The sequence below is a fragment of the Rhinatrema bivittatum genome, chromosome 6, assembly GCF_901001135.1.
Source record: "Rhinatrema bivittatum chromosome 6, aRhiBiv1.1, whole genome shotgun sequence".
Taxonomy (NCBI): Eukaryota; Metazoa; Chordata; class Amphibia; order Gymnophiona; family Rhinatrematidae; genus Rhinatrema; species Rhinatrema bivittatum.
Genome location: NC_042620.1, coordinates 8,975,828 through 9,001,046, shown reverse-complemented (window position 1 = coordinate 9,001,046; position 25,219 = coordinate 8,975,828). Strand labels below are relative to the sequence as shown.

At 46.6% G+C, this 25,219-nt stretch overlaps 1 protein-coding gene across 6 annotated transcripts in view; it reads right to left on the bottom strand.

Moving 5' to 3' along the window:
• TTLL4 (tubulin tyrosine ligase like 4) overlaps positions 1-25,219 on the bottom strand; it is a 373,628-nt gene that overhangs the window by 188,302 nt on the left and 160,107 nt on the right. For all 6 annotated transcript variants that reach the window (XM_029605017.1, XM_029605022.1, XM_029605021.1 and 3 more), the window contains one exon: positions 12,955-13,083. In XM_029605017.1, coding sequence (XP_029460877.1) covers positions 12,955-13,083 — 129 coding nt within the window. The remainder of the gene's footprint in view (positions 1-12,954; positions 13,084-25,219) is intronic.

Below are 25,219 nucleotides of genomic sequence, written 5' to 3'. Positions count from 1 at the left end.
TAAATAAGACAGAAATAATCATGCTGGATAGAAAGAACAACCCTATGCACATACCAACGCTCAACATAATGAATCCAAAAAACGGCAATCTCCCCTGTCACCCATGCTCGCAACCTAGGAGTCATAATTGACAAGGAACTATCCTTCAAAAACCACACCTCCGCAAAAATCAAAGACCGATATCACAAACTCCTAACTCTATGATACCTAAATCCTTTCTTTTCCCCCCCAACAACTTCAGAACAGTCCTCCAACTACTCATTCTCCAACCTGGATTACTGCAACTCTCTGCTATTCAACTTACCTCTCACCACCATCCGACCTCTCCAAATCCTTCAAAATACAGCCGTCAGAACACTCACAGGAACTAAAAAATATGATCACATTACTCCAACTCTCATTTCACTACACTGGCTCCCAATAAAATACAGGATAGACTACAAAATCCTATCCATAATACACAAAATAATATATGAAAAAACAAACTGGCTAAGTGCATCCATAAAACTCCACTCACCAAACCAAAATCTCCGCTCAGCTAACAAAGGTCTATTAAAAATGCCACTTGCTCGTCACAAACTTACTTCAACTTGGAAGAGAGCCAATTTCCCTAGGAAGCCACAAACTATGGAACTCCCTCCCAACTGAACTGAGAACACAACAAAATTTAAAAACCTTCAAAAAAGAACTAAAAACTTGGATGTTCACCAAAGCCTACCAAAACACCCTATGACCCTATGCTACAACTTCCCTCCCCACCAGCCTATACAAACTTGCAGAACTAATCCAAAGCATGTAATATAACCTGTACAATTTAACAACAAAACTATGTTTATAATGACTAAGACAACTATGTTAACTTTTGAACACCCTAAAAACATGGCTATTTAAACAAGCATACCGCAAAGAGAATGGAGAATAGAATCCAAAGAATTGTAGAAAGCGATGAGTTTGTGCTTTGACACAACACACCTACTCATAATGAGTCTTTTTACTTTTAAGCAGTAACAGATAACCTGTAGATTATTAATAATTTTGAACCGACCTGATAAACCTAAACACACCTCACCTAGCATCATATAGCTATTATGAAACTCTGTACCGTACCTTACAGGCACCTGTCTAGATGTTAAAATAAGTTAAACAACATTATTTTAAGTGCCTTATTGTTAACTGTTGTGACGGCTTCTAGCTTAATGACGGTATAAAAAAGAGTTTAAATAAATAAACCCTGTTAAACATCGAAACTTTGTAAACCGTTGTGATGGAGAAACCAGATGGTATATAAAACTCGATAAATAAGTAAATATTAGTAAAAATTTCTAACCTATCATTAAAATCATCCATTGTACCTGAAAACTGGAGAGTGGCTAATGTAACCCCAATATTTAAAAAGGGCTCCGGGGCGATCCTGGAAACTACAGACCAGTTAGCCTGACTTCAGTGCCAGGAAAAATGGTGGAAAATGTTCTAAATATCAAAATCACAGAATATATAGAAAGACATGGTTTAATGGAAGACAGTCAAGCATGGCTTTATCCAAGGCAAGTCTTACCTCACAAATCTGCTTCACTTTTTTGAAGGGGTTAATAAACATGTGGATAAAGGTGAACCAGTAGATGTAATGTATTTGGATTTTCAGAAGGCGTTTGACAAAGTCCCACATGAGAGGCTTCCAGGAAAACTAAAAAGTCATGGGATAGGAGGCCATGTCCTTTCATGGATTACAAACTGGCTAAAAGACAGGAAACAGAGTAGGATTAAATGGACAATTTTTCTCAGTGGAAGGGAGTGGGCAATGGAGTGCCTCAGGGATCTGTATTGGTACCCTTACTTTTCAATATATTTATAAATGATCTGGAAAGAAACACGACGAGTGAGGTAATCAAATTTGTAGTTGATACAAAATTATTCAGAGTAGTTAAATCACAAGCAGATTGTGATAAATTGCAGGAAGACCTTGTGAGGCTGGAAAATTGGGCATCCAAATGGCAGATGAAATTTAATGTGGCTAAGTGCAAGGTGATGCATATAGGGAAAAATAACCCATGCTATAGTTACACAATGTTAGGTTCCATATTAGGAACTTCCATCCAAGAAAGATCTAGGTGTCATAGTGGATAACACATTGAAATAGTCTGTTCAGTGTGCTGCGGCAGTCAAAAAAGCAAGCAATTTTGGGAATTATTAGAAAGGGAATGGTTAATAAAATGGAAAATGTCATAATGCCTCTGTATCGCTCCATGGTGAGACCGCACCTTGAATACTGTGTACAATTCTGGTCGCCGCATCTCAAAAAAGATATAATTGCGATGGAGAAGGTACAGAGAAGGGGAACCAAAATGATAAGGGGAATGGAACAGTTCCCCTATGAGGAAAGACTAAAGAAGTTAGGACGTTTCAGCTTGGAGAAGAGACGGCTGAGGGGGGTTATGATAGAGGTGTTTAAAATCATGAGAGGTCTAGAACGGGTAAATGTGAATTGGTTATTTACTCTTTCGGTTAATAGAAGGATTAGGGGGCACTCCATGAGGTTAGCATGTGGCACATTTAAAACTAATCGGAGAAAGTTCTTTTTTACTCAATGCACAATTAAACTCTGGAATTTGTTGCCAGAGGATTTATTTATTTATTTATTTAACATTTTTATATACCGACCTTCATGAAAGAAATTCATATCAGATCGGTTTACAAATAACATGGGGGAATAACAAAGTCAAAACCATATAACAAGAGATGAAAGTTACATATAACAAGGGGTATTAACCTGGAGGGCTAGGATAGCCGCAGCGATAGTAAGGCATAACTGAATAAAATTAGATAATACAATAATATGAAGAGGAGAGGCATAAGTGTATTGACTACACTTGTAGGAGTGTTTAGTAAGGAAACAGTGTCTGAACTAGTGAGGAATTGCTGGTTCTGTAGGCTAGGGGAAGGCTTGGATGAAAAGCCATGTCTTAAGTTTTTTACGGAAGGTAAGCGGGCATGGTTCTAATCTGAGTTCTGTGGGCATCTTGTTCCAGATGGCTGGGCCGGCTGTAGAGAAGGTTCGTTCTTTGGTTGATGATAGGCGAGTAGATTTCGTTGTAGGGGGTTGCAGGGTGCCTTTATATGCTTCTCGAATCGGTCTGTCTGATGAGTATAATTTGAGGGGAATCTGGAGGTCTAGTTGTTGTTGGTTGTGAATGACTTTGTGGATTATAGTGAGAGCCTTGTGTAATATTCTATATTTGATTGGCAGCCAGTGAAGGTTCCGTAGTATGGGAGTGATGTGAGTTCCTCTGTTGGTATTGGTCAGGATTCTAGCCGCAGCGTTTTGGAGCATCTGTAATGGTTTGATAGATGAAATGGGGAGCCCGAGGAGAAGAGAGTTACAGTAATCTGTTTTGGAAAAGAGCGTGACTTGCAGCACAGTCCTGAAGTCTTGGAAGTGGAGGAGGGGTTTGGTTAGTGCAGTTAGTGTAGCTGGGTTTAAAAAAGGGTCGGATAACTTCTTGGAGGAGAAGTCCATTACCTGTCATTAAGTTGACTTAGAGAATAGCCACTGCTATTACTAGCAACAGTAGCATGGGATAGACAGTTTTTGGGAATTTGCCAGGTTCTTATGGCCTGGATTGGCCACTGTTGGAAACAGGATGCTGGGCTTGATGGACCCTTGGTCTGACCCAGTATGGCATGTTCTTATGTTCACGAAAGACTGTCTCTGGGTTCCCCATCTAATGGAAGAGGAAGATGAAACTCTCCCAATAACGGATTACAGCGAGAGAGAACAGCCTCCTGCAGAGGCCGCATATGCACAAACGCCAGTGTCGAAACTACAGAATCCAGGACTTTTAAATAGTCCTAATCTGACTCTGCATTTCAGCAATCTCTCTCCGTGAGAAACACTCTCTCCGCCAGCATGTCGAACTGAGCTCCCAGATACTCCAGAGTTTGAAAAAACTAAATGGCTCGTTGTTAGGTTCACCACCCATCCTAGAGACTTCAAGGGCATCGGTACCTTTTGAACGGACTGTTGACAGAGGCCGTCTGATTTCAGACAAATGAGCCAGGAGTCCAGATATGGATGCACTAACACATCCACCTTTTGTAATGCAGCCACCCCACCAGCATCACCTTGATGAAGGTACATGGAGCCATTGCTAGTGGAAGGGAATGGCTCAAAACTGAAAAATGTATCTTAGGACCATAAACCTCAGGAATCTCTGGTGCTCCGGCCTAATGGCTACGTGTAGATATGCCTCTGTCAAGGCGAGAGATGCCAAGAACTCTCCATTGCGTACTGCCGCTATGACAAACCTCAGAGTTTCCATGTGGAAATGGGGAACCTTGAGAACTGCATTTACTTTCTTTAAATCCAATATCACTTGAATTGGATACAGGGGGGGAAAGAAACAGAATGCTTAACTTAAAATTGATCTCTGGCCACACTAAGCATGTTCAGGGTCTGAGTCAACAGACTTAGGAAGACATCTCTGTGAAAAAAGGAAAAAAATGAGCAGAGTCCGAAGCGGCTCAATCATATGCAACCTCTCCCTCGTTTACAGGTGAAAAAAAACAATTCCCCATTGGAATCCTCCAATGTTTCATAATCCACATCCCCTTGAACATTACCAGGGACAGCCTACCTGTGGCATTTGTCCGCCGTGACTGGCAAATGGGAGGCACGAGAACGCGATCCGTACATAGTAGGGTGTTTCGCCTTTGCTGGGCGTCCCTGCAGAAAGGTCTGAGGGCCTGGAAACATCCTCCTTCTCCTTCCAGGAGGAGGATGGATCTATAACGAAGCCCATAGGCCCAAACTTGCTCTCTACAACCTCTCTCTTTCGGTGAAGCTTCTGCCCTCAGGAACAAGATAAGAGGAGAACTGACATCTGCCTCGCCTCCTACTCCAACCCCCTCCCCTCCAGAGACACCAGAGGACCAACATGGGCCAAAAGCTGTAGACAAATCGCTTTCAGCATCTAAATAACGCTGACACAAACAGAGAGTGAGGACTGAATTGCTATCAGTTTGCAGGTCTCACATAGTAAGGTGCTTGGACCTGTTTTTCTCCAGTGCCTAGCACTCCTGAACTTTGGCTCTAGGTGGCCTGCAGCGCGCACACCAATGCCACCTGGGCAATCATGTACACCCCTCCAGGATGCATGCAAATACTAGGTTGCGGTCATACGCGCACAAGTACATGCGCAAATATGCACTCATGTTTATGTTGCATTCTTAGGCGCACAAGTCCCCTCACAAATAGGTGCTCCAGAGTAGGTCGCGGCCTTACATGTTCCTGTACCTGCACCAATACGTGCTCCAAGTACCTGCGCAAATACGTGCTCTAGACCAGGTCACAGACGTATACACTCAAATCTAGGCTGCGGCCTTATGCGCACAGGTCCCCACATATGCAACCACCACACGGAGAATGTGCACACATACCTACGCACGTGGGAAAAGAACTACTGCCGCGGCCTACCACATGGCTGAGCAAAGCCTGCCTGAACCTTCAGTGCATTTAGGCCCGGATCTGTTCAACATCTAGCACCGAAAATCATCGAAGACCTGAAAAGCTTCTCAACAGCTCGGCCTCTTGACCAGCCGAGAATCCATGGAGACTGAAGCAGACGGCCAGCATCCACCTCTGCTTGTTCTTGCCTCTCCTGCCGACGCTGCTAGATAATCCAAAAGGGCTGCTGTTTCCTCATTGATGGGGAAAGCCTCAGCGCTAGACCCCATCACCCGCGAGGCTCGTTCTACCAGTGCGGCCATACTCGACGCAGATCCCCAAATGCCCTGCTGCTTTTGCCGCACGCGCACACTGTTCCTCCCCACACCTGCGGCACCACCAGCAGCTCAATGGCAAGCAGGGGAACAGTCACTCTGCGTTATGGAGCCAACATCTGGTTTCCTCTGCAGAGAGAAGCTGCTGAAAAACCCTATCGCTGAGCTCCCTGAGGTGCTAAGTTAGCTCCCCCACTGGAACATCTAACTAGTTCCTTGTTCTCTTTTTTTTTTTTTTTAAACTCCAAGAACAAATAAAGATACATAGAAACCAATACTTTCCGGGGACTTCCGGCGATGACGTGTGGGAGACGGAAGTGAAAGGGGAAAGCTCCGAGGCTCCGCTCCCCTGTATCAGCAAAAATAACTATTAACTGCTTACCGTTTCGCCGCCCTGACTACTGGATCGGCTGCTGGAAGTGCTATCGCACAGCTGAGACCGGGTAGACCCGTGGGTGATGCGCAGGTCGAACACCCGTGGCAAGCTTGAGCGCCGACCGCACCGACTGCGTGTAGCCAAGATGGCCGCGGCAGCCCAATCTGGAGAGCCCCTGCTTGCTACGGTCACAGAGGAGGCCCTGCAAAAAATATCGCAGCGAGTCACAGAAGCGCTGGATGGCCGCCTCTACAAATTACAGACGGCGATGGAAGATATCAAGTCGGCGGTGGAGGGCCATGCGAAGCGGCTAGACACCGCGGAGGGCCTTATATCAGACCTGGGGGACCGGTTGGCTACGACGGAGCAGCGTCTGGTGGGCCTGCAGGGCAGACAGCAAGAGCTCCTGGCTAAGATGGAGGAACAAGAGGACAGGGGACGCCAGAACCATCTGAAAATAATAGGTCTCCCGGAGGAGGTGAAGGAAGGGGACCTAAAAGAAATCGTTGAGCAGTGGCTCCCACAGCAGGTAGGCCTCATTCTTCCCGGAGACAGGATCCAGTGTGAGCGGGTACACCGCGTGGGGCCCATGCGGGACCGGCCTGGGGCGCCTGAGACCGGTAATGACCAGGATCCTTAACTGGGATCATAAGACCCGCCTTTTAAGGTCTTATCGCCAAAAGAAGGAGGTGGACTATAAGGGCCACAGATTGTTGTTATTTAATGACTTATCAGCCGCCACGGCAGCGCAGAGGAAGGAGATGGCTCCGGCCTGCACGGCTCTATATCAGCGAGGTATTCGCTTTGCCCTGCTCTACCCGGCTAAACTGCGGGTCCAGCATGAAAATAAAACCCTTTTTTTCAACTCTAAGGAGGAGGCTGAAGGATTTGTGGCGAGCCTTCCTCATGCAGCTGGAGAGTGAGGGGCCTAACCTTTGAGGACTTAATCACAATTGGGATGGTCTTTTACTTGTTTTTTACAACGACCACAGTTTTTCCATTTTCCCTTCTCTTGGAACTCTGATGTTGGACTATCACCATCTAAGGTTAAGAGGTCCTGATCGTGTGGTTTCAGTGATGAGGATTGGCGCCTCCTGTTCCGAGAGGCTTTGGGACCGTTGCTGGGGAAGGATTCTTACCCCACTGAGTTATTTACCCTTGTGGAACCCTGGCCAGTTGTTTAAGTGCCTCAGAGCCCAATATCTCAGGATCTACTTTGCGGAACTTGTCTAGCTCCCAACTGATGGACCCCACACATGGATCTGCTGTTCGGAGGCAGGGGTTATAGGCTCTTTTGGGGGCTCTACTAATTATGGTTAGAGGCAGCGGACGGGGGGGGGGAGCGGGGCGGGAGATGGGAGTAGGAGAGAATAGGGGTGTTCCTATGGAGCTCAGCAGTTTGAGCCCTATGGAACGAAGGGGGAAACTTATGTTGATGATGTGGATGTGTTGTATGTATGTGAGTATGAGTGTTAAGGGACTGGGGTGGGAAGAGAAGGGGACTCAGGGATTCTGGTCTTCACGAATTCTATTGGTGGCAAGAGTATGGATTGCAACTTCCCCTCAAGGCCTAGGCTGGGAGGCCGGGAGGGATTCCAACAAACAAGACGGGGGGGATTAGGCGGCTTCGGCTACCCCCTCCCCTTTTTCCTAATGATTGTATTACTGCTATAACGTAATGGAGCCTGTTAAAATTGTTACTATGAATGTGGATGGTATCCACTCCCCAATCAAGCGGACCAAATTATTTGCATTATTCAAACGTATGAAAACGCAAGTGGCGCTCTTACAAGAGACGCATTTGGAGGACGTGGAACATGCAAAATTAAAAAGGGATTGGGTGGGACAAGCATATTATTTGTCCTATAATAGACGCCAAAGGGGAGTTGCCATTCTTATTCACAAAAATTTGCCGTTTCAGCTGGAGCGTATCTGCCAGGATGTGGAGGGCCGATATGTTCTTGTGGCGGGCACTTTGTTCCAACAACGTATTGTTTTCTGTGCTGTTTACGCCCCTAACGTATACTCCCAGGGGTTTTTTGTATCACTAATCAATCTCCTGACTGAGTTTTCGGATTACAGTCTCGTAGTGGGTGGTGATTTTAATATAGTGGCAAACCGCCAGCTTGATCATGCACCCCCCAAGCTCACTTCCCGAGGGGAGGGTAAGGAGGGGGTAAACTTGCTGTGTCACGAGCTCCAATTGCTGGACATTTGGCGCGTATTGCACCCGCAAGAGCGAAATTTCACTCACTTTTCTCATCCGCACAATGTATATTCCAGGCTGGATTATTTGCTTGTCTCAGATCAGTGCTTTGCTAAAATACAGGAAGCTAATATAGGGACTCTCTCGTTATCTGACCATGCCCCAGTGACCATGGTTATTCATTGAGGGTTAACGGCTCGACCCCTGCACTCTTGGCGCATGCGGCCCGATCTCTACTTAGACCAGGAATTTCATGGGTACCTGCAGGCCTGCTGGAAGGATTATGTAGCAAATAACACGACCCTGGAGGTTACCCCATCGACTGTGTGGGAGGCGGGGAAAGTGATCATGCGAGGGGCCATTATTGCTTATGTGGCTAAGAAAAATAGACGCTGCAACGCCGACATTTTGAGGCTTACGGGAGTTCTTAAAGCGGCCCAAAGTGCCCATATGAGGGTTTTGTCTGAGGATACTAAAGCCCAATTGGATCGGGCGCGGGAAGCTTTAAATAGCCTGCTACATCAGCGGGCTTCTAAATCCCTTAGATTTTACCGATACCAGCTGTATAAGTACGGCAACCGAGCCAGTCAGCTTATGTCCCACCTGGTTAGACCTCGAGGTCAGCGTGCCTCGATTGTGGGAATTAAAGATAGGAATGGGGTGCACCAAACAACTCCTAACGGAATAGCGAACCGGTTTTTAGAATATTACACGACCCTATATGCCTCGAAGCCAATGGATAAGGGACTCGCAGATAAGATGTTTGCAGACTTACCTTGGCCGCAGTTAACTCTCTAGACCATTTAGAGATGCTGAATAGTCCAATAACTACCCAAGAAATCTATGCGGTTATCAAAAAGCTTCAACTGGGCAAAGCGGCGGGCCTCGATGGGCTGGGGTCTGAGTATTATAAAATTCTGAGTTTTGGGGTGCTTGAGCCTGTGCAAGCTTATTATGCTGATTTACTACATACTGGTAAAATAGCGCCAGCCTCCAATCAATCAGTCATCGTAGTACTCCCTAAGCCCGGGAAAGACCCTGCGGAGGTGGGCTCTTACCGCCCAATCTCGTTGCTAAACGTGGATGTTAAAATATTGGCTTCTGGGTGTCTACCGTCCTGCCGAGTATCATTCATGAGGACCAAACTGGGTTTATCCAGGGTCGTCAGGGGGTGAGGAATGTGCGGCGTTTAATAGCTGCGTTAAGTTATCAGGTGAGGCTGAAGCATTGATCCTGAGCTTGGATGCGGAAAAAGCGTTTGATTCGCTTTCCTGGGAGTACCTGTTCTGGGTGTTGCAAAAATATGGTTTCTCAGGGGCATATCTAAAATGGCTACAGGTACTCTACCAACACCCTAGCGCCACTATCTTAATTAATGGCCTGCCCACTGAGGCTTTTCTGATCTCCAGGGGGGTGCGACAGGGGTGCCCCCTATCTCCTGTGTTATTTGTTATGGCGCTGGAGCCCTTGGCCATTTGTATACGGCGTGCAAAAGCCATTAGTGGTATCAGTCTGGATGGGCATCCCCTGAAGCTGGCCATGTTTGCAGATGACCTTTTACTATTTGTGGGGAAACCGCGTACAAGTGTACCAGCCATTATTCATTTATTTGATCGGTTCCAATTGGTTGCTGGTCTCAAAATTAATTATGATAAATCGGAAGCCTTGTCATTACATGAAACTCTTCCAGCTACGTGGGGAGGGGAGTTTCCCTTTCGTTGGGCCGCCGGCAAGATTAAGTATTTGGGGGTAGTGATCCCGAGGGACTTAGGGCAGCTGCACTCCTTAAATATAGCCCCCTGCATTGCCAAATTCCAGGCTCAGTTGGGGATGTGGAAAATGTTGCCCCTCTCGTTTTTTGGCAGGGGCGCCCTGGTAAAAATGGTGTTGGTGCCAAAACTTTTGTATTTTTTACACATGCTCCCTTGCTGGCTGACAGTAGCCGAGGTGCGCCGCCTACGTTCTGCCATTCAAAATTTCTTATGGCGAGGGAAACACGCACGATTAGCATATGTGGCTATGGAATTTCCACGAGAGTGTGGGGGGCTGAATTTGCCGGATTTCCGGCTTTATAATGTGGCCTGTCAAATGAGGTTCGTGGGGGAATGGTTAACGGGGTCCTATTGTTACTGCGATGTAATGCTGGGGCGTATGTCTACCCCTGGGTCTCCGCTGAACCTCATTCAAATGAGGGTGGATCAGCGCCGGGTAGCATACTATCCTACAGTTCTCCTAACCCCCTGTATCAAAGCGTGGAGATGGATGCGGAGAAAGTATAAATTATCGGGAGGGCGATCTCTACTGCTCCCCTTTTTGAATAATGTGGAATTTCTCCCTGGGCGTGATTGCAGACCAGTATTTCGTCAATGGGCAGAGCAGGGGGTGATGTTTGCCTTTCATATGTATGATCCTGTTTCAGGTACTTTGTTGGACTTTGCTACGCTGGCGCGGACCTTCCAATTGCCTGCCAAGCAATTTTTTGCCTCTCTCCAGGCCCGCCACTACCTGACTGCCTTTGCTTGGACACGTCTGGAGCTTGAAGCTGAAATACGGTTCGCCAATAACATTTTTGATACTGCGTATCTCCGGAACACCATCACTAGTTGGAAGAGACTGGGACAGAAGCTTGGTGATGCTGCTCCCGTTCGCCGTATGGCTGTTCGGTGGTCTACAGTTTTGGAATCCCCGATCGCCGAGAGACAATGTCTAGCTGGTGTCGAGACCTATATAAACTGTTACCTGATATCAGTCTTCGGGAGCTTCAGTTTAAGCTTCTTCATTCTCTTTACTACGATGATGTTCGGCGGTTCAAGATGAAGTTGGCTACCTCACCTACCTGTATTAAATGTGGAACTGCTGATGGTACCTTGGTGCACCGACTGATTACCTGCCCGTTACTCCAACCCTTTTGACACGAAGTGCTGGAGGTGGTGGGGAAATGCATAGGTGTGCCTCTGCGGCTCACTGCCTGGATGTTACTTTCGTGTATGTCTCCTCGAAATCTACCTGGCAGTTGTGCTAAGGCCCGATTTGAGAGGGTAGCTGTTTTGATGGCATGTCGCACTATCCTGGCTGGTTGGACAGAGCCATTGCTTGCGCCTACACTAGCCGCCTGGTTTGGGAGAATGGCCTCTCTAGCACAAATGGAACGACTGGACTACCTGGCAGGCAAGAGGCGGCCAGACCCAATGTACTGTGCCTGTTGGGACACTTGTTTTGCTACTCTCCCTAAATCATTGCAGGAGGAACTGTGTCGCAATGGGTATACTCTAAATTGGTCCTCTAAAGTGAAGGGGAAAGGGAGGGGGGGGGGGGGGGGAAGTAAGGTATGAATGCTGGATGGATGAGTGGTGTTTGGGGTTGGGGGATCGGGGTTAGGGAGGGGGGAACTAGGAGGGGGGAACTAGGGGGGGGGGGAAAAGAAAATTGGGATGGGCAGTGTGATGAGTTCTTGTTGGTTCTACACTGTTTGCACTGTTGTAATCATGTGCTTAAGTACTGTGTTTTACAAGTTTTCATGGTGTTATTGCTGGTTGTCTCTGCCACCCCGGTTAATAAACTATTTTGAAAAAAAAAGAAACCAATACTTTCCTTTGGTGCAGAGTTTCCGGTTCCAGGAGTGCAGGCCGCACAGCAGATCAGAAAAGAGCCAAACCACTGGCTATATCCATCTCCTTTCGCCAAAGATTAGTAACTCAACCCAGGACAAACCGTATAAAAGGAATCCTTCCCTGCTCCACCAGGCTTGCCGTGCAGAGCTGCCAGCAAGTTCCACCGCTGTCTCATGAGGGATGAGGGATCTGGACCATCAGATGTCTACCCCACTAATCTCTGGACTGAGCTATCAGAAGGGTCACCAACCCCCTGCTCATCTGCCTCATACCAGGGGGAATGGCCCCACCAGGACCCAAGAACCCCCAGGGGGATCCAGAAATCTATTTACTGAATTCTTAAGTTAAATTTTAGGTTGCTATGAGTGTAGGATTGCATACAATTAGGGGCCTTTAAATGTATTGGTGTACTCATTATATATCTGGTAGTGGCCTATAAGGGAATGATCAAACTCTTGGATAAGGTATGGGGAATTTGTGAGTTTAAGTTAAAAGACTGATTTGTTTAAGTGTGAAAGTGACACCTGCCTATAAATTAAAGGATGAGCTGGGGTGGGAAATACAAAGACACAAACTTCTGTTTGTTGCCTGACTACCTATTTAAAATCAAACACATGAACACTAATATACCACAATAGTTTACTTCTCCCCAATACTTTTAAGTTTAAAAACTTTCTCCAAGCAGTGCTTACTGATTCTAACCAGCCTCCAGCAAGGTGATCCTCTCCTCTCAGTGCTCTGATCATAGTTCAGAGGTAGCAGAAGGGGCAGAGCTGGTGGAATTATGTGCGGAACGTGAGAGAGCAGCCTGCAGTTGCTCAACAGGCCCAAAATGTGTCATATTAACTCTGTTCTGTTTCAGAAAGGAGCAACAAGAGTGTTGCTCTTCCTAAGGGATGAAGGTGCAGTACAGCAAAGGACAAAAAGTACATTACAAGGTAGCTGTTTCAGGGCTGCTCTTCCTGAACACAACATGCTGAACTTACTTGCAGCTTGCAAAGCGAACCAAGCCATCTGTAAACATGTAAATGCGGAGAGGGTCATACGACGTGACGTAAACATAAATACGCAGATCAAACTTGCTTCCACTGATGAGGTAGGGTTTGTGTATGTATCTAAAGGAAGAGGGAAAGCAAGCAAAAAAAAAGAGCATTATCACACCTTTCATCAAACACATTTTTCAATGACTAAAAAGGCAGCAAACAGCTGCTTCTTAGGCGGGTAGCCTGGCTACAAGTTTTGAAACAAAAGGGTCAATATTTAGCTATAACAACTGTTCTCTAAAGAGAAACATCCCTCATAGGCACATGACCTATTCTTCCAAGCTCTGGAACTTTCTCAAAGTTCACAAACCACTATTTCAGGTTGTAATCATTGCGATCTGCTCCTCTTTTGATAGTAATGAAAAGGGAGAAGGGACAAGTCCCAAAAGGAGACTGTCAAGCTTTCTGGCTGAATAAGGCGGCTACATTCTGAGAATAATCACAGGTGACTATCCTCTTACAGCACTAAATTCCCCTTTCTACGGATATGAGCATCCTTAATAGAGTGACACTCATGGAATTAACTGCAGACGGCAAATATTCAGAGAAATAAAGATGGGTGCCTTTTACAACTTTAGTTTTTCATAAAGTCAGATAACACTGGTGAAAGGAAAAGTGGTTCTTACCTGCTAATTTTCATTCCTGAAATATCACAGATCAGTCCAGACAAGTGGGTTTATTCATCCCTACCACCAGGAGACAGATAATTAAACTTTGAGGCACTGCTACATCACAGACTGCCACTTGCAGTCCCTCAGTATTGACCTGTATCCAAGCCAAGATGTCTACCTTAAACCCCAATAAACCTGGGGCGAACAGAGAGTTAAAGGTTGGAGCCCCTAAAAATAAGGCCCCCTTAACCTAACAGAACACACATCTCAAACTAGGTACACTTATTACTCTGAATACATCACATATCAGCTCAGCAACATCCAGAAGAAAGGAAGTCTTTCAAAAGATAGGGACGGGTCTCTGGACTGATCCGTGGTACTTCAGGAATTAAAATTACCAAGTAAGAACCAATTTTCCTTTCCTGTTCATCACCCGGATCAGTCCCGACAAGTGGGATGTACCCAAGCCCCTCTATTCTGGATGGGAACTTGAAAGTCCCGCACGCAACACACCTCCTCCCGGTGCCTGCACATCCAAGCGGTAACGTTTGGTAAAAGTGTGAAGAGAAGACCATGTCGCCGCACAACAAATCTCCTGCAGAGAAAGCAGTTGACACTCTGCCCATGAGGTTGCCTGCGCCCTAGTGGAATGTACTTTCAACCCCTCCAGCACGGACTGGCCCTTTCAGTCATCGTGCTCTGGGAAGCCTTATTTCCCTTCTTAGCGCCACTGCACAAACAGATGATCAGATCTCTGAAAGGCATTTGTCACCTTAAGATATCGTAAAAGAATTCTGCGCACATCCAACAAGTGAAGCTCTCTCATCACAGGAGCATCCACAGACAAATTCGGAAAGGCCAGTAACTCGACCACTTGGTTAAGGTGAAAGGAAGAAACCACCTTAAGCAAAAAGGCATGGAATCCTACATAAAGGAAATCCCCTTCTCCGAAAAACGCAGGAAAGGGTCCCTACAGAACAAAACTTGCAGCTCGGAAATCTTTGTAATCCTGTATTTTATACTTTCAAATATGTAAACCGTCGTGATGGCATGTCTGAATGACGGTATATAAAACTGTGATAAATAAATAAATCAATCCTTCCAGCTGAACAGATAGCCAGCAGGAAAACAGCCTTCAGGGTTACGTCTTTTAGAGAAGCTCTCCTAACTAGAGATGTGAATCATGTGCCAGATAGTCTTAACGATCAGATTCGGCTTGGGGGGGGGGAATCTGATCATTAAGATATGTGAATTGAAATAGTTTCCGATTCAAATTCACATCGCTAATTTTTTTTTTTGGGAGGCCCGCGCCGCTAAAAAAAACAAAACCCACCCGACCCTTTAAATTGACCCCCCCCTCCCGACCCCCCCAAAACCTTTTAAAATTAACTGGTGGTCCAGGGGGGCCTCGGGGAGAGGAGAGATCCAGGGGGGCCTCGGGGAGAGATTTCCCGTTCCCAGGCATCAGCTGTTCTAAAAAAAAAAAATGGCGCCGATGCCCCTTTGCCCTTACCATGTGACAGGGTATCCGTGCCATTGGCCGGCCCTTGTCACATGGTAGGAGCACTGGATGGCCAGCGCCATCTTTAAAGATGGCGCCGGCCATCTTTACTCATCAGCCCCTATAGGGGCTGATACAGGGGCTGATGAGTAAAGATGGCACCGGCCATCCAGTGCTCCTACCATGTGACAGGGGCCGGCCAATGGCACGGATACCCTGTCACATGGTAAGGGCAAAGGGGCATCTGCGCCATTTTTTTTTTAGAACAGCTGATGCCTGGGAACAGGAAATCTCTCCCCAAGGCCCCCCTGGATCTCTCCTCTTCCCCGAGGCCCCCTTGGACCACCAAGTAATTTTAAAAGGTTTTGGGGGGGGTTGGGTGGGGTTTTTTTTTTAGCGGCGCGGGCCTCCCTAAAAAAAAAAAAAGGGTCGGGAGGGTGGGTCGATTTAAAGGGTCGGGTGGGTTTTTTTTTTTTTTTTTTTTATAGGCGCCGATGGCCCGAGAGCGGGAGATCGCGCCGGGCCCCCCCCCCCCCACACTGGACCACCAGGTAACTTAACATTTTGGGGGGGTTCGGGAGGGTGGGGGAGGGTAAGGAATTTGTTTTAAAGGGTCGGGGTGGGTTTAGGGGTTGTTTTGGTGTGCCGGTTTTCCCGCCCTCCCCCAAATAATTCCCGTGCCCTATTTAATGATACAATACAAATGCCCCTGACGATAAATCGGGGGCATTTGTATTGTATCGTGCACTCTAACGATTTAGAACGATTTTAAAATTATCTGACGATAATTTTAATCGTTCAAAAACGATTCACATCCCTACTCCTAACCAGTTCAAAGGGAGGACCACACAGCACCCAAAGAACTAAGTTTAGATTCCATGCTGGACAAATCTTCCAAACCGGAGGACACAGATGTTTTGCCCCCTTTAGGAACCAAACCACATCCGGATGAGACGCCAACAGTCTTCCCTGAATCCTACCTTGAAGGGAACCGAAGGCTGTCACCTGAACCCAAAAGGAATTACAGGCCAAACCCTTAGCCAAACTGCTTTGCAAAAAGGCTGGAATCTGCAGAACATCCACCTTCAAAGGCTGCACCTTATTCTGTAAACACCAGGATTCAAAGACTCTCCACACTCAGACATAAGCCAAAGACGTGGACAGTCTCCTTGCCTGAAGCAAAGTCACAATCACAGACTCTAAATAACCTTTCAAGTGGAGCCGTCGCCTCTCAAAAGCCAAGCTGCTAGACAGAAGTGATCCTCTCAGTCTGAAAATCCAAGTCCCTGCCGCAACAGCTCTGACAAATGGGCCAAGCGAACGGGAGCATCCACCACTAGACAAAGGAGGTCTGCAAACCATGGCCGGCGCAGCCACTCGGGTCCCACCAGAATCATCCTGCCGGAAAAAAGTTTGATGCGCTGCAGCACTCGTCCTACAAGAAGTCAATTTATTAAGGCTTTTATATACCGACTTTCTTGATACAAATCAAATCAATTCGGTTTACAATGAACTAAGCAGAATATACAATTAACCAATCAACAAGAGATACGGAGCATACAGTTACATTATAACAATGTGGAAACACGTACTGCAACAGGTGTGTTGGCCACGGCTAAATGACAGCGTCGATGCCCTCCGATCCAACCTCCCTTCTGTGACTGAAAAACCAATCTGTCTTCGCATTTCTTGGAGTTGCCATGAGGTCTACCACTGGTTTTCCCCACCTGGCCTGAATCAAGGCGAAGGCCTTCACTGACAACTCCCACTCCCCTGGATTCAGACACTGTCTGCTGAGGCAGTCTGCCTGCACACTGTCCACTCCAGCCACATGGGAAGCCACTATCCTTACTAGATGTTACTCTGCCAAAACAAACAGTTCTTGCACCTCCGGCGCTACTAGATGACTCCATTACACCCTGACAGTTGATGTAAGACACTGTTGTCACATTGTCCGAGAACACTCGTACCGACTTGCCCTGAATGAGTGGGAGATTGCCAGTAAGGTTTTGCGCACTGCCCTGGTTTCCAGCCAATTGATGGACTAGGTCGCCTCCTCCAATGACCACTGACCCTGGGCGATTTTCCATGACAAATCACCCCCTAGCCCAAGAGACTAGCATCTGTGGTCACTACCACCCAGTTGGGCACTTTGAGGTCCATTCCTTTCTCTAAACTGTGCCGAGATAGCCACCATGAGAGACTGGACCTGGCCTCCTCTGGCAATGGCAAAGGAGGCTGAAATTCCTACAAAAGCGGATTCCTCATGGACAACAGAGCCCTCTGCAGAGGATGCATGTAAGCAAAGGCCCATAGAATTAATTCCAGTGTAGAAGCCATGGAACCCAGGACCTGTAAATAATCCCAGACCCTGGCAACAGACAGCCGCCGAAATACCTGACTCTGCAATTTGACTATCCTTTCCATAGTCAGAAACACCTTCCCTAACCGGGTATTGAAGCGCACCCTCAGATATTCCAACAACTGGGTCGGCATCAAATGACACTCTGCCAGAATCATCACCCAGCCCAATGAATCCAGGAGTTGCAAGACCCACTGAACTGAGCACCAACACTTCACTTCTGATTTTGCCCATACAAGCCAATCATCCAGGTATGGGAGCACCAGGATACCTTCCTTCCTAAGTGCCGTTGCTACCACCACCACCATTACACCTTTGTGAATGTGTGTGGCACATTCGCAGGCCAAAAGGAAGGGCCCGGACCTGGAAGTGCTCCTCCAGGAACCTCTGGTGTTCGGACCAAATGGGGATACGTAGAAGGGCTTCTTTCATGTCCAACGACATTAGAAACTCCCCTTTGCGCACTGCTATCACCATGAGCAGTGACTCCATCTGAAACCATGGCACCTGGAGGACTAACCCTCTGCAGATCGAGAATGGGCCAAAAGGTCCCCTTGTTTTTTGGCACCACGACGTACTCTGAGTACTGACCCTGCCCCTCTCCAGAGGGGGCACAGGAATAATGGAACGTTGTAAAGCTTTCTCTATGCTTTTGGCCAGGGACACAAGAACACAGACTCAGTAAAAGTATAATGTATTTTTATTAATCAATATAAGTGTTCTCGGGAGATGCTGGGTACTGGGTGCCCTTAGTCTTACAAACTGACCAGCATCTCTCTGGATACAGGAAGTGACCCTTGTTTTATAGATAACATTCAAATACAGGAAAAGGATAGAAGGTTCTAGAGATTTGCATGACTGCCCAAAGGATCATTTACATAAGTTGTAATGTCAACTGCATGACAACATCATCGCTAACTACCCTGATTGGCTTTCCAGGATGTGTAGCCCATTTCCCATGGCTCTCTTTGTTGTGTTAAACTCTTACTGGACAAGACAATCAACACGTCTGTAGTTATGTTGATTACAAACTCCTGAGAATATTGCCTGAAGCTCCCCTGTGGTTTCTTCTTTGTGACCCTATGAATAGACATCACCTGTCTGGTGCCAGCTTGCCTGCTTCTACAGATATCCAGGGACATTCTGTAAGTCACTCAGAGTCCATTCAGCCCAGGCAGGCCAAAGACACGCAGAGGCTTCTGGGGATTTCCTTTTCTCCATGTTGGTTTTCTGTTCAGGCATACTTCTCAACGTAGGAGTTGTAGCCGTTGCAATGTCTCTCGTGCTGCCTCCCGCACTGTTTCTCACTTGCCCCAGGAGATGTAGCAGGAGATTACAAAGGCGTCCCTAAGCGGATGAGAAAGTTCTAAGGTGTAGCCATCTCTCACCACCTCCAGGACCCACTGGCCTGATGTGATCTTGGTCCACTCCTCATAAAATAGGGACAGCCTCCCTCCAATAGCCTCTGGAGAGGAGCGGACTAGCCCACCTTCATTGACCAATTTTACTTCCGCCTTCCCCTTGGGGGCCACCATCCCTCGAAGGCCTGCGTTGGGCTTGAATGGAAAGCTGTCTGCCCGAACTCTGTTTTTGCGCAGCACCGGCACACGGCTTCTGCCAGTGCAAAACCTCCTCGCTTCTCAGAATTAAGCTCGGGGAGGAAAAACCTTCTTGTGGGTTTTCTTATCCTCAGGCACCTTATTCCCCTTTGATTCCCCCAATTGCTTCATGAGCTGCTCCAAATCCTCTCCAAACAGCAGCTTTCCCTTAAAGGGGAGATTAGAGAGCTGGGCTTTAGACCGCACATCCACTGACCAATTTCATAGCCAGAGGAGTCTCCGCGCCGCTACCGCCAAGTCCATGCTTCTGGCGGAAGTTTGGATCATGTCAATCAAGGCAATCCACCAAATCCACTTGGAACCCCAGCTTCCAAGTGGGCAGCCTGAGTTGCCTCAATGGCATTTCCAGACTACTTATCATGCACCTTCTACGCCCAGCACAAGCAGGCTCTCTATATCAGACTTCCACAGACTGCCACACATAAGAACATAAGAAATTGCCATGGTGGGTCAGACCAAGGGTTCATCAAGCCCAGCATCCTGTTTCCAAAGAGGCCAAACCAGGCCACAAGAACCTGGCAATTACCCAAACACTAAGAAGATCCCATGCTATTGATGCAATTAATAGCAGTGGCTATTCCCTAAGTAAACTTGATTAATAGCAGTTAAAATGGACTTCTCCTCCAAGAACTTATCCAAATATTTTTTGAACCCAACTACACTGGGTAATGATTCAGATAGAGTGAACCAAATCACGGTGAACCTAGAAGATATGGTAGACCTGACTGACAAACTTAAGAGTAGTAAATCACCTGGACCGGATGGTATACACCCCAGAGTTCTGAAGGAACTAAAAAATGAAATTTCATACCTATTAGTAAAAATTTGTAAACTGTTATTAAAATCATAAATTGTACCTGAAGACTGGAGGATAGCTAATGTAACCCCCATATTTAAAAAGGGCTCCAGGGGCGATCCGGGAAAGTACAGACTGGTTAGCCTGACTTCAGTGCCAGGAAAAATAGTGGAAAGTATTCTAAACATCAAAGTATTCTAAACATCAAAATCACAGAACAATCTCCAGAATCTTGGAAAGAATAGTAAATAAACAACTCTCGGAGTTCTTGGACTACAACAAAATCCTCTCTCCGTCACAGTTCGGCTTCCGCAAATCCTGAAATACAGAATCCCTCCTAATCTCTTTAACAGACCCCCATCCTTCTGAACCTTGACAAAAAACAACCTTGTCTTCTAATTCTCCTCGACCTATCAGCGGCATTTGACACAGTGAACCACACTATTCTCATAGATCGACTATCGGCATCAAAGGTACCGCCCTCAGCTGGTTCAGATCGTTCCTTCAAAACAGATTCTATAAGGTTAAAAACAACAATAAAGAGTCACACCCCATCAGCTCTACCTTGGGAGTCCCACAAAGATCCTCATTATCTCCAACTCTTTTCAACATATACTTGCTCCAGCTTTCCCAGCTCCTTTCCAAACTAAATCTAACTCATTACTTATACGCAGATGACGTCCAAATTCTCATACCGATTACCGACTCGCTAGATAAAACACTGGAGTTCTGGAACACCTGCCTTCAATCCATAAACAACCTTCTTTCAAGCCTCAATTTGATTCTGAATACTAACAAGACAGAGCTTCTCCTCGTCACCCAAGACGGAAATTATCCAGAGACCAACACACACCCCTCAATTCAACCAGTTTTCTCCCCACAAGTCAGAAACCTAGGAGTCATCATGGATAACAATCTGAACCTCAAAAGTTTCATCAATAACACCACAAAGGATTGCTTTTTTAAACTTCAAGTCTTAAAACGGTTGAGACCCCTCCTCCACTTCCAGGACTACCGCACAGTTCTCCAGGAAATCTTTTTCAAAAATCGATTACTGCAATTCACTCCTCCTCAGCCTCCCTTCCAACACCATCAAACCTTTACAGATGCTGCAGAACGCAATGGCAAGAATTCTGACCAAGACCAACAGAAGAGACCATATTACTCCCATCCTGTGGAATCTCCACTGGCTCCCAATCAAATTCAGAATTTTATACAAAACTCTAACGATCATTCACAAAGCCATTCACAACATCACACCACTGGAACTCAAGATCCCACTTTGGCCACGAATACCCTCTAGACCGGTGAGATCAGCATATAGAGACACCCTCCACGCCCCCCTCATCAAAACGTCAGTAAGAAAGAGAGCGCTTTCCACATCTGGACCAACTCAATGGAACTCTCTCCCGCCAGATCTCCGGCTCGAAAGATGCACGATTACATTTAAAAAAAAAAAAAAAGACTCAAAACCTGGCTGTTCACCCAAGCCTTCCCTTGCCCAGACGAACAGTAGAGGCATCAAGGGCGTAGATGGCTCCTCTGCTCTAGTCCTCTTCAGTGGTGGCTCTATGGTCATTGGAGCCGCCCCAGGAATCGAGCCAACATCGGGTGTAGAAGTTCGTCGATGTCTGTGCCGATGTTTTTTTCGGTGCTCAGTACCTTTCTTTTCCAACACCGAAGTTGATTTTATCGATGACCTGGATAGCGTCGGGGATGGGTAGTCACCACTTCCTTCACGAAGCCGCTTGGTTTTATGTTTAAACGGTTTTTATTGTTTTAATAACAATGAATAATACAAACCTGGGGAGGGTGTGTTCCTGAACCCTCCCCATATCTTAACGTTCAAAAATACAAGCAATAGCAACAAAATATACCCAACAACAGAAGATACCCAACCCTCCCCCCTTTCCAAACTCACAAAGGCAAGTAGATGTGTTACAGTCCACCCGTAATAAATCCATCCAATACTATCCATTCCATAGTATCAATAGATTAATCATTGAGTACCAGACTACGTATGCGATGGGGGAGTGACTGAAGATAGGACTGCCAGATATTAAGAAAGCTCTTTCTATAACGTGGTGAGTGTCGAGAGACCAGGCATTCCATGGACATCATGACATGTAGACTTTCTCTAAGCCCAGAAGGATGGGATTTCGGATGATCGCCAAACTGAAAGAATTGTCTTTTTACCGACAAGACATGCTTTTTACAAAAACAGGCGGGAACCAGGATCTCGAATCCGAATAGGGGATACACATCCAAATAACAGCCACAAAGGTGTCGCGGCGAAGGCAATACCCAGTAAGTCTGCCAAGTAGTCCGCCACGCGCCGCCAAAAGCACAAAATAGGGGGGGCAGGACCAGAAGGCATGGGACAATGGGCCCATCCGGTGTCCACACAGAGGACAACCCGCCGACAGGGCTATAGTTAAATGGAAGGCTACTTGAGGCAACACATAAGCCCGGCTAAGGAATTTAAATTGTAATTCCCGGTAATAAGTATTGATTGAGATCCTGGTTATGCGCCGAAAACAAACCTTTAGAATATTTTGAGTAACAACAAAGTCCCCATCTTTATTCCAACGAGATTCTAAGGTAGAGTACATGTCTCCCTCAGATAGTCTCCTTATAAATCAATAATAATTTGACAAAGATGGGGATTTAGTCCTCTCAAAGCGAAATAACTGATCTAAAGCTTGGAACACTGAGGGATCTCTATTGATGTCCAATTTGGAGATATGGGAAGGTATGCGCAACCCCCAGTCCATACACCGCCTGGAAGTCTTTAAACGGTATTATCGTCCCCTCCTGTGTATGTGACCCAAGCGGGTGATACCTTGTGATGCCCAAATCTGGAAACTAGAGGATTGTGTACCCGGGGCGAATTCAGCATTTCCAGATACTGGGAGAAAGTAGGCACATAAAGGAGATATCTTGAGGAGTCGCGTCACCCTCCAAGTCAGGCGAAGGGGCCGCACAAGGGCCGTACCCTTGAGAAAAGATGGGAGATGCAGAGAGTCAGATTGCAGTACATATACGGGAGCCATCGGGGCCATTAGGGCCTCATCAGAATATAACAGGGTATAAATCGAAGCAGCCGTTAGCCAATCCCGAGCAAGTCGTAAATTACAGGCCAAATTATAGGCAGCCAAATCCGGGACCCCCAGGCCTCCCCAGCCCCACTGAGCTTTCAACCGGATGAGAGGTATACGGGATTTCCCCCCTTTCCAAATAAATCATCTGAGCACACTATCAAGCCTGTTTATATCCCCCCCCTTTTTTTTTTTTTTTTTTTTAAAGAACTGGTAAATTTTGAAGCACATAAAGCCACTTGGGTAGAATGGTCATTTTGAACAAGTTTATCTGGCCAATCAGTGAGAGGGGTAGGTTACTCCAATTGGTCAGGGTAACTATGGTAGTGTGTAATAAACAGGGAATATTTGCTTGATATACGAGTTCGGGATTGGACGGGAGATATACCCCCAGATAACAAAGGTCCGGTCACCCATGTTAACGGAAAAATATCTGACCAGTTTGATTTCAGGGTAGGCGGGTGAACTAATACTGCGGATATAGACTCATTTAACCGAAAGCCAGAAATTCCACCAAAGGTCTTCATTAACCGCGTTAGGGTAGGCGGTGAGGAGAGAGGGTTTGTAATGAAAACTAATAAGTCATCCGCAAATGCCACTCCCTTAAATATCCGCGACCCAAATCGTACCCCCCGAATTCCAGGACACTGATGTATAGCCAATAGGAGGGGTTCTAAGTGTAAAATAAATAGGGGTGACAACGGGCACCCCTGCCGTGTGCCCCTAGTCACTGCAAAGGATTCAGATTTAGCTCTGTTCGCAAGGATGGCTGCCCGTGGGTCCGTATACAGCAATTTCACCGCCTGAAGAAAAAATCCGTCAAACCCCATATGTTCCAATAGATGGAATAAATACTGCCACTCTACCCGGTCAAATGCCTTTTCGGCATCAAAACTAATAACCAAGTATGGGGTATCCATCTGTCTGCACATTGTCAAGGTCTTCAGCATCCGACGTATGTTGGCTAGTGCGTATCGTTGCTGGACAAATCCCACCTGATGATCACCCACAAGAGTAGGCAAAATTGTCGCTAAATGGTCTGCTAATATTTTCGCCAACAATTTATGGTCCAAATTTAGCAGGGATATCGGGCGGTAAGACTCAGGTAGAAGAGGGTCCTTGCCCATCTTGGGGATAAGTGTGATTAAGGCCAAATTTTCATGGGGGGGAAGTAACCACGTGTTACCAACTCGGAAAATCCCTCTGCTAAGGGCCCCGAAGCCGCTTGGTTTTAATGACCACTTTTTTAGCCGCTCCTGCCGGTGACGACTGTGTTGACGTCGAGGAAGAAGCTGAATTTGGAAAAGGCTTTCTATTTTTTCCAGATGGGGCCGTCTGCCTTTAGCAGTCATTTCAGCACATTGAGGGCACGCAGTCACACTATGTCCCGCGCTCAAATGACACACTCGACATGGGGGTCAGTGATTGGCATTGTACGAGGGCAATTTGGGCATTTTTTGAACCCGTTTGCCATTACAAATAATTGTTTGAAGGCCGGACAGCTGTCGACAGCCTTCCGGCAACAAAACCCGATGGAACGGTATCTACCGCAAAAAAGTTTACTCAGTGATCGATGGAAAAACAGGAGACCCCTATGAAGGGGGAAAATTTTGATAATTTTTTAAAACTTTTTCCATGAGGAAAAAATATGTGAAGTATCACACAGGGCTCCTTAACCGCGAAGCTAACTGCAGCGCGGAAAAAAGAAGACTGAAGGGAGACACCTGTAGCTCAAGGGATAATGGCATGCTGGGCATGCTCAGTGGGCTCAGTGTGCCAGTCAAAAGTTTCTAGAAACTTGGACAGAAAATTTTCCGTGATAGGGCTCCGTCCAGTGATGTCACCCATATGTGAGGACTATCATCCTACTTGTCCTGGGATAACTGCAGCCCCCACCTAGGGAATATTCTAAGACTTCATCTGTTCCGGCAAGGGATATAATTTAGTCACAGCTTTGGCTATCTTCAAGCCCATTTTGGAAGATTCCCACTCCTGATCCACCACCATCTTAGGCAACAGAAAGGGCCCACCTAAGGCTATGTAACCCCTCCAGGTCTGGGTTTACGCCCTCATTATCCAAATCTTCCTGAGTGACCTTAATCCCCAGTTCCTGCATAACTTGGGGAATTAGCAGGCCCAACTCATCCCTGTGGAACAGGCGGACCACCCGAGGATCATCACCATCCATGATTGGGACCTCGTCCGGGTGCAGTATTAGGTC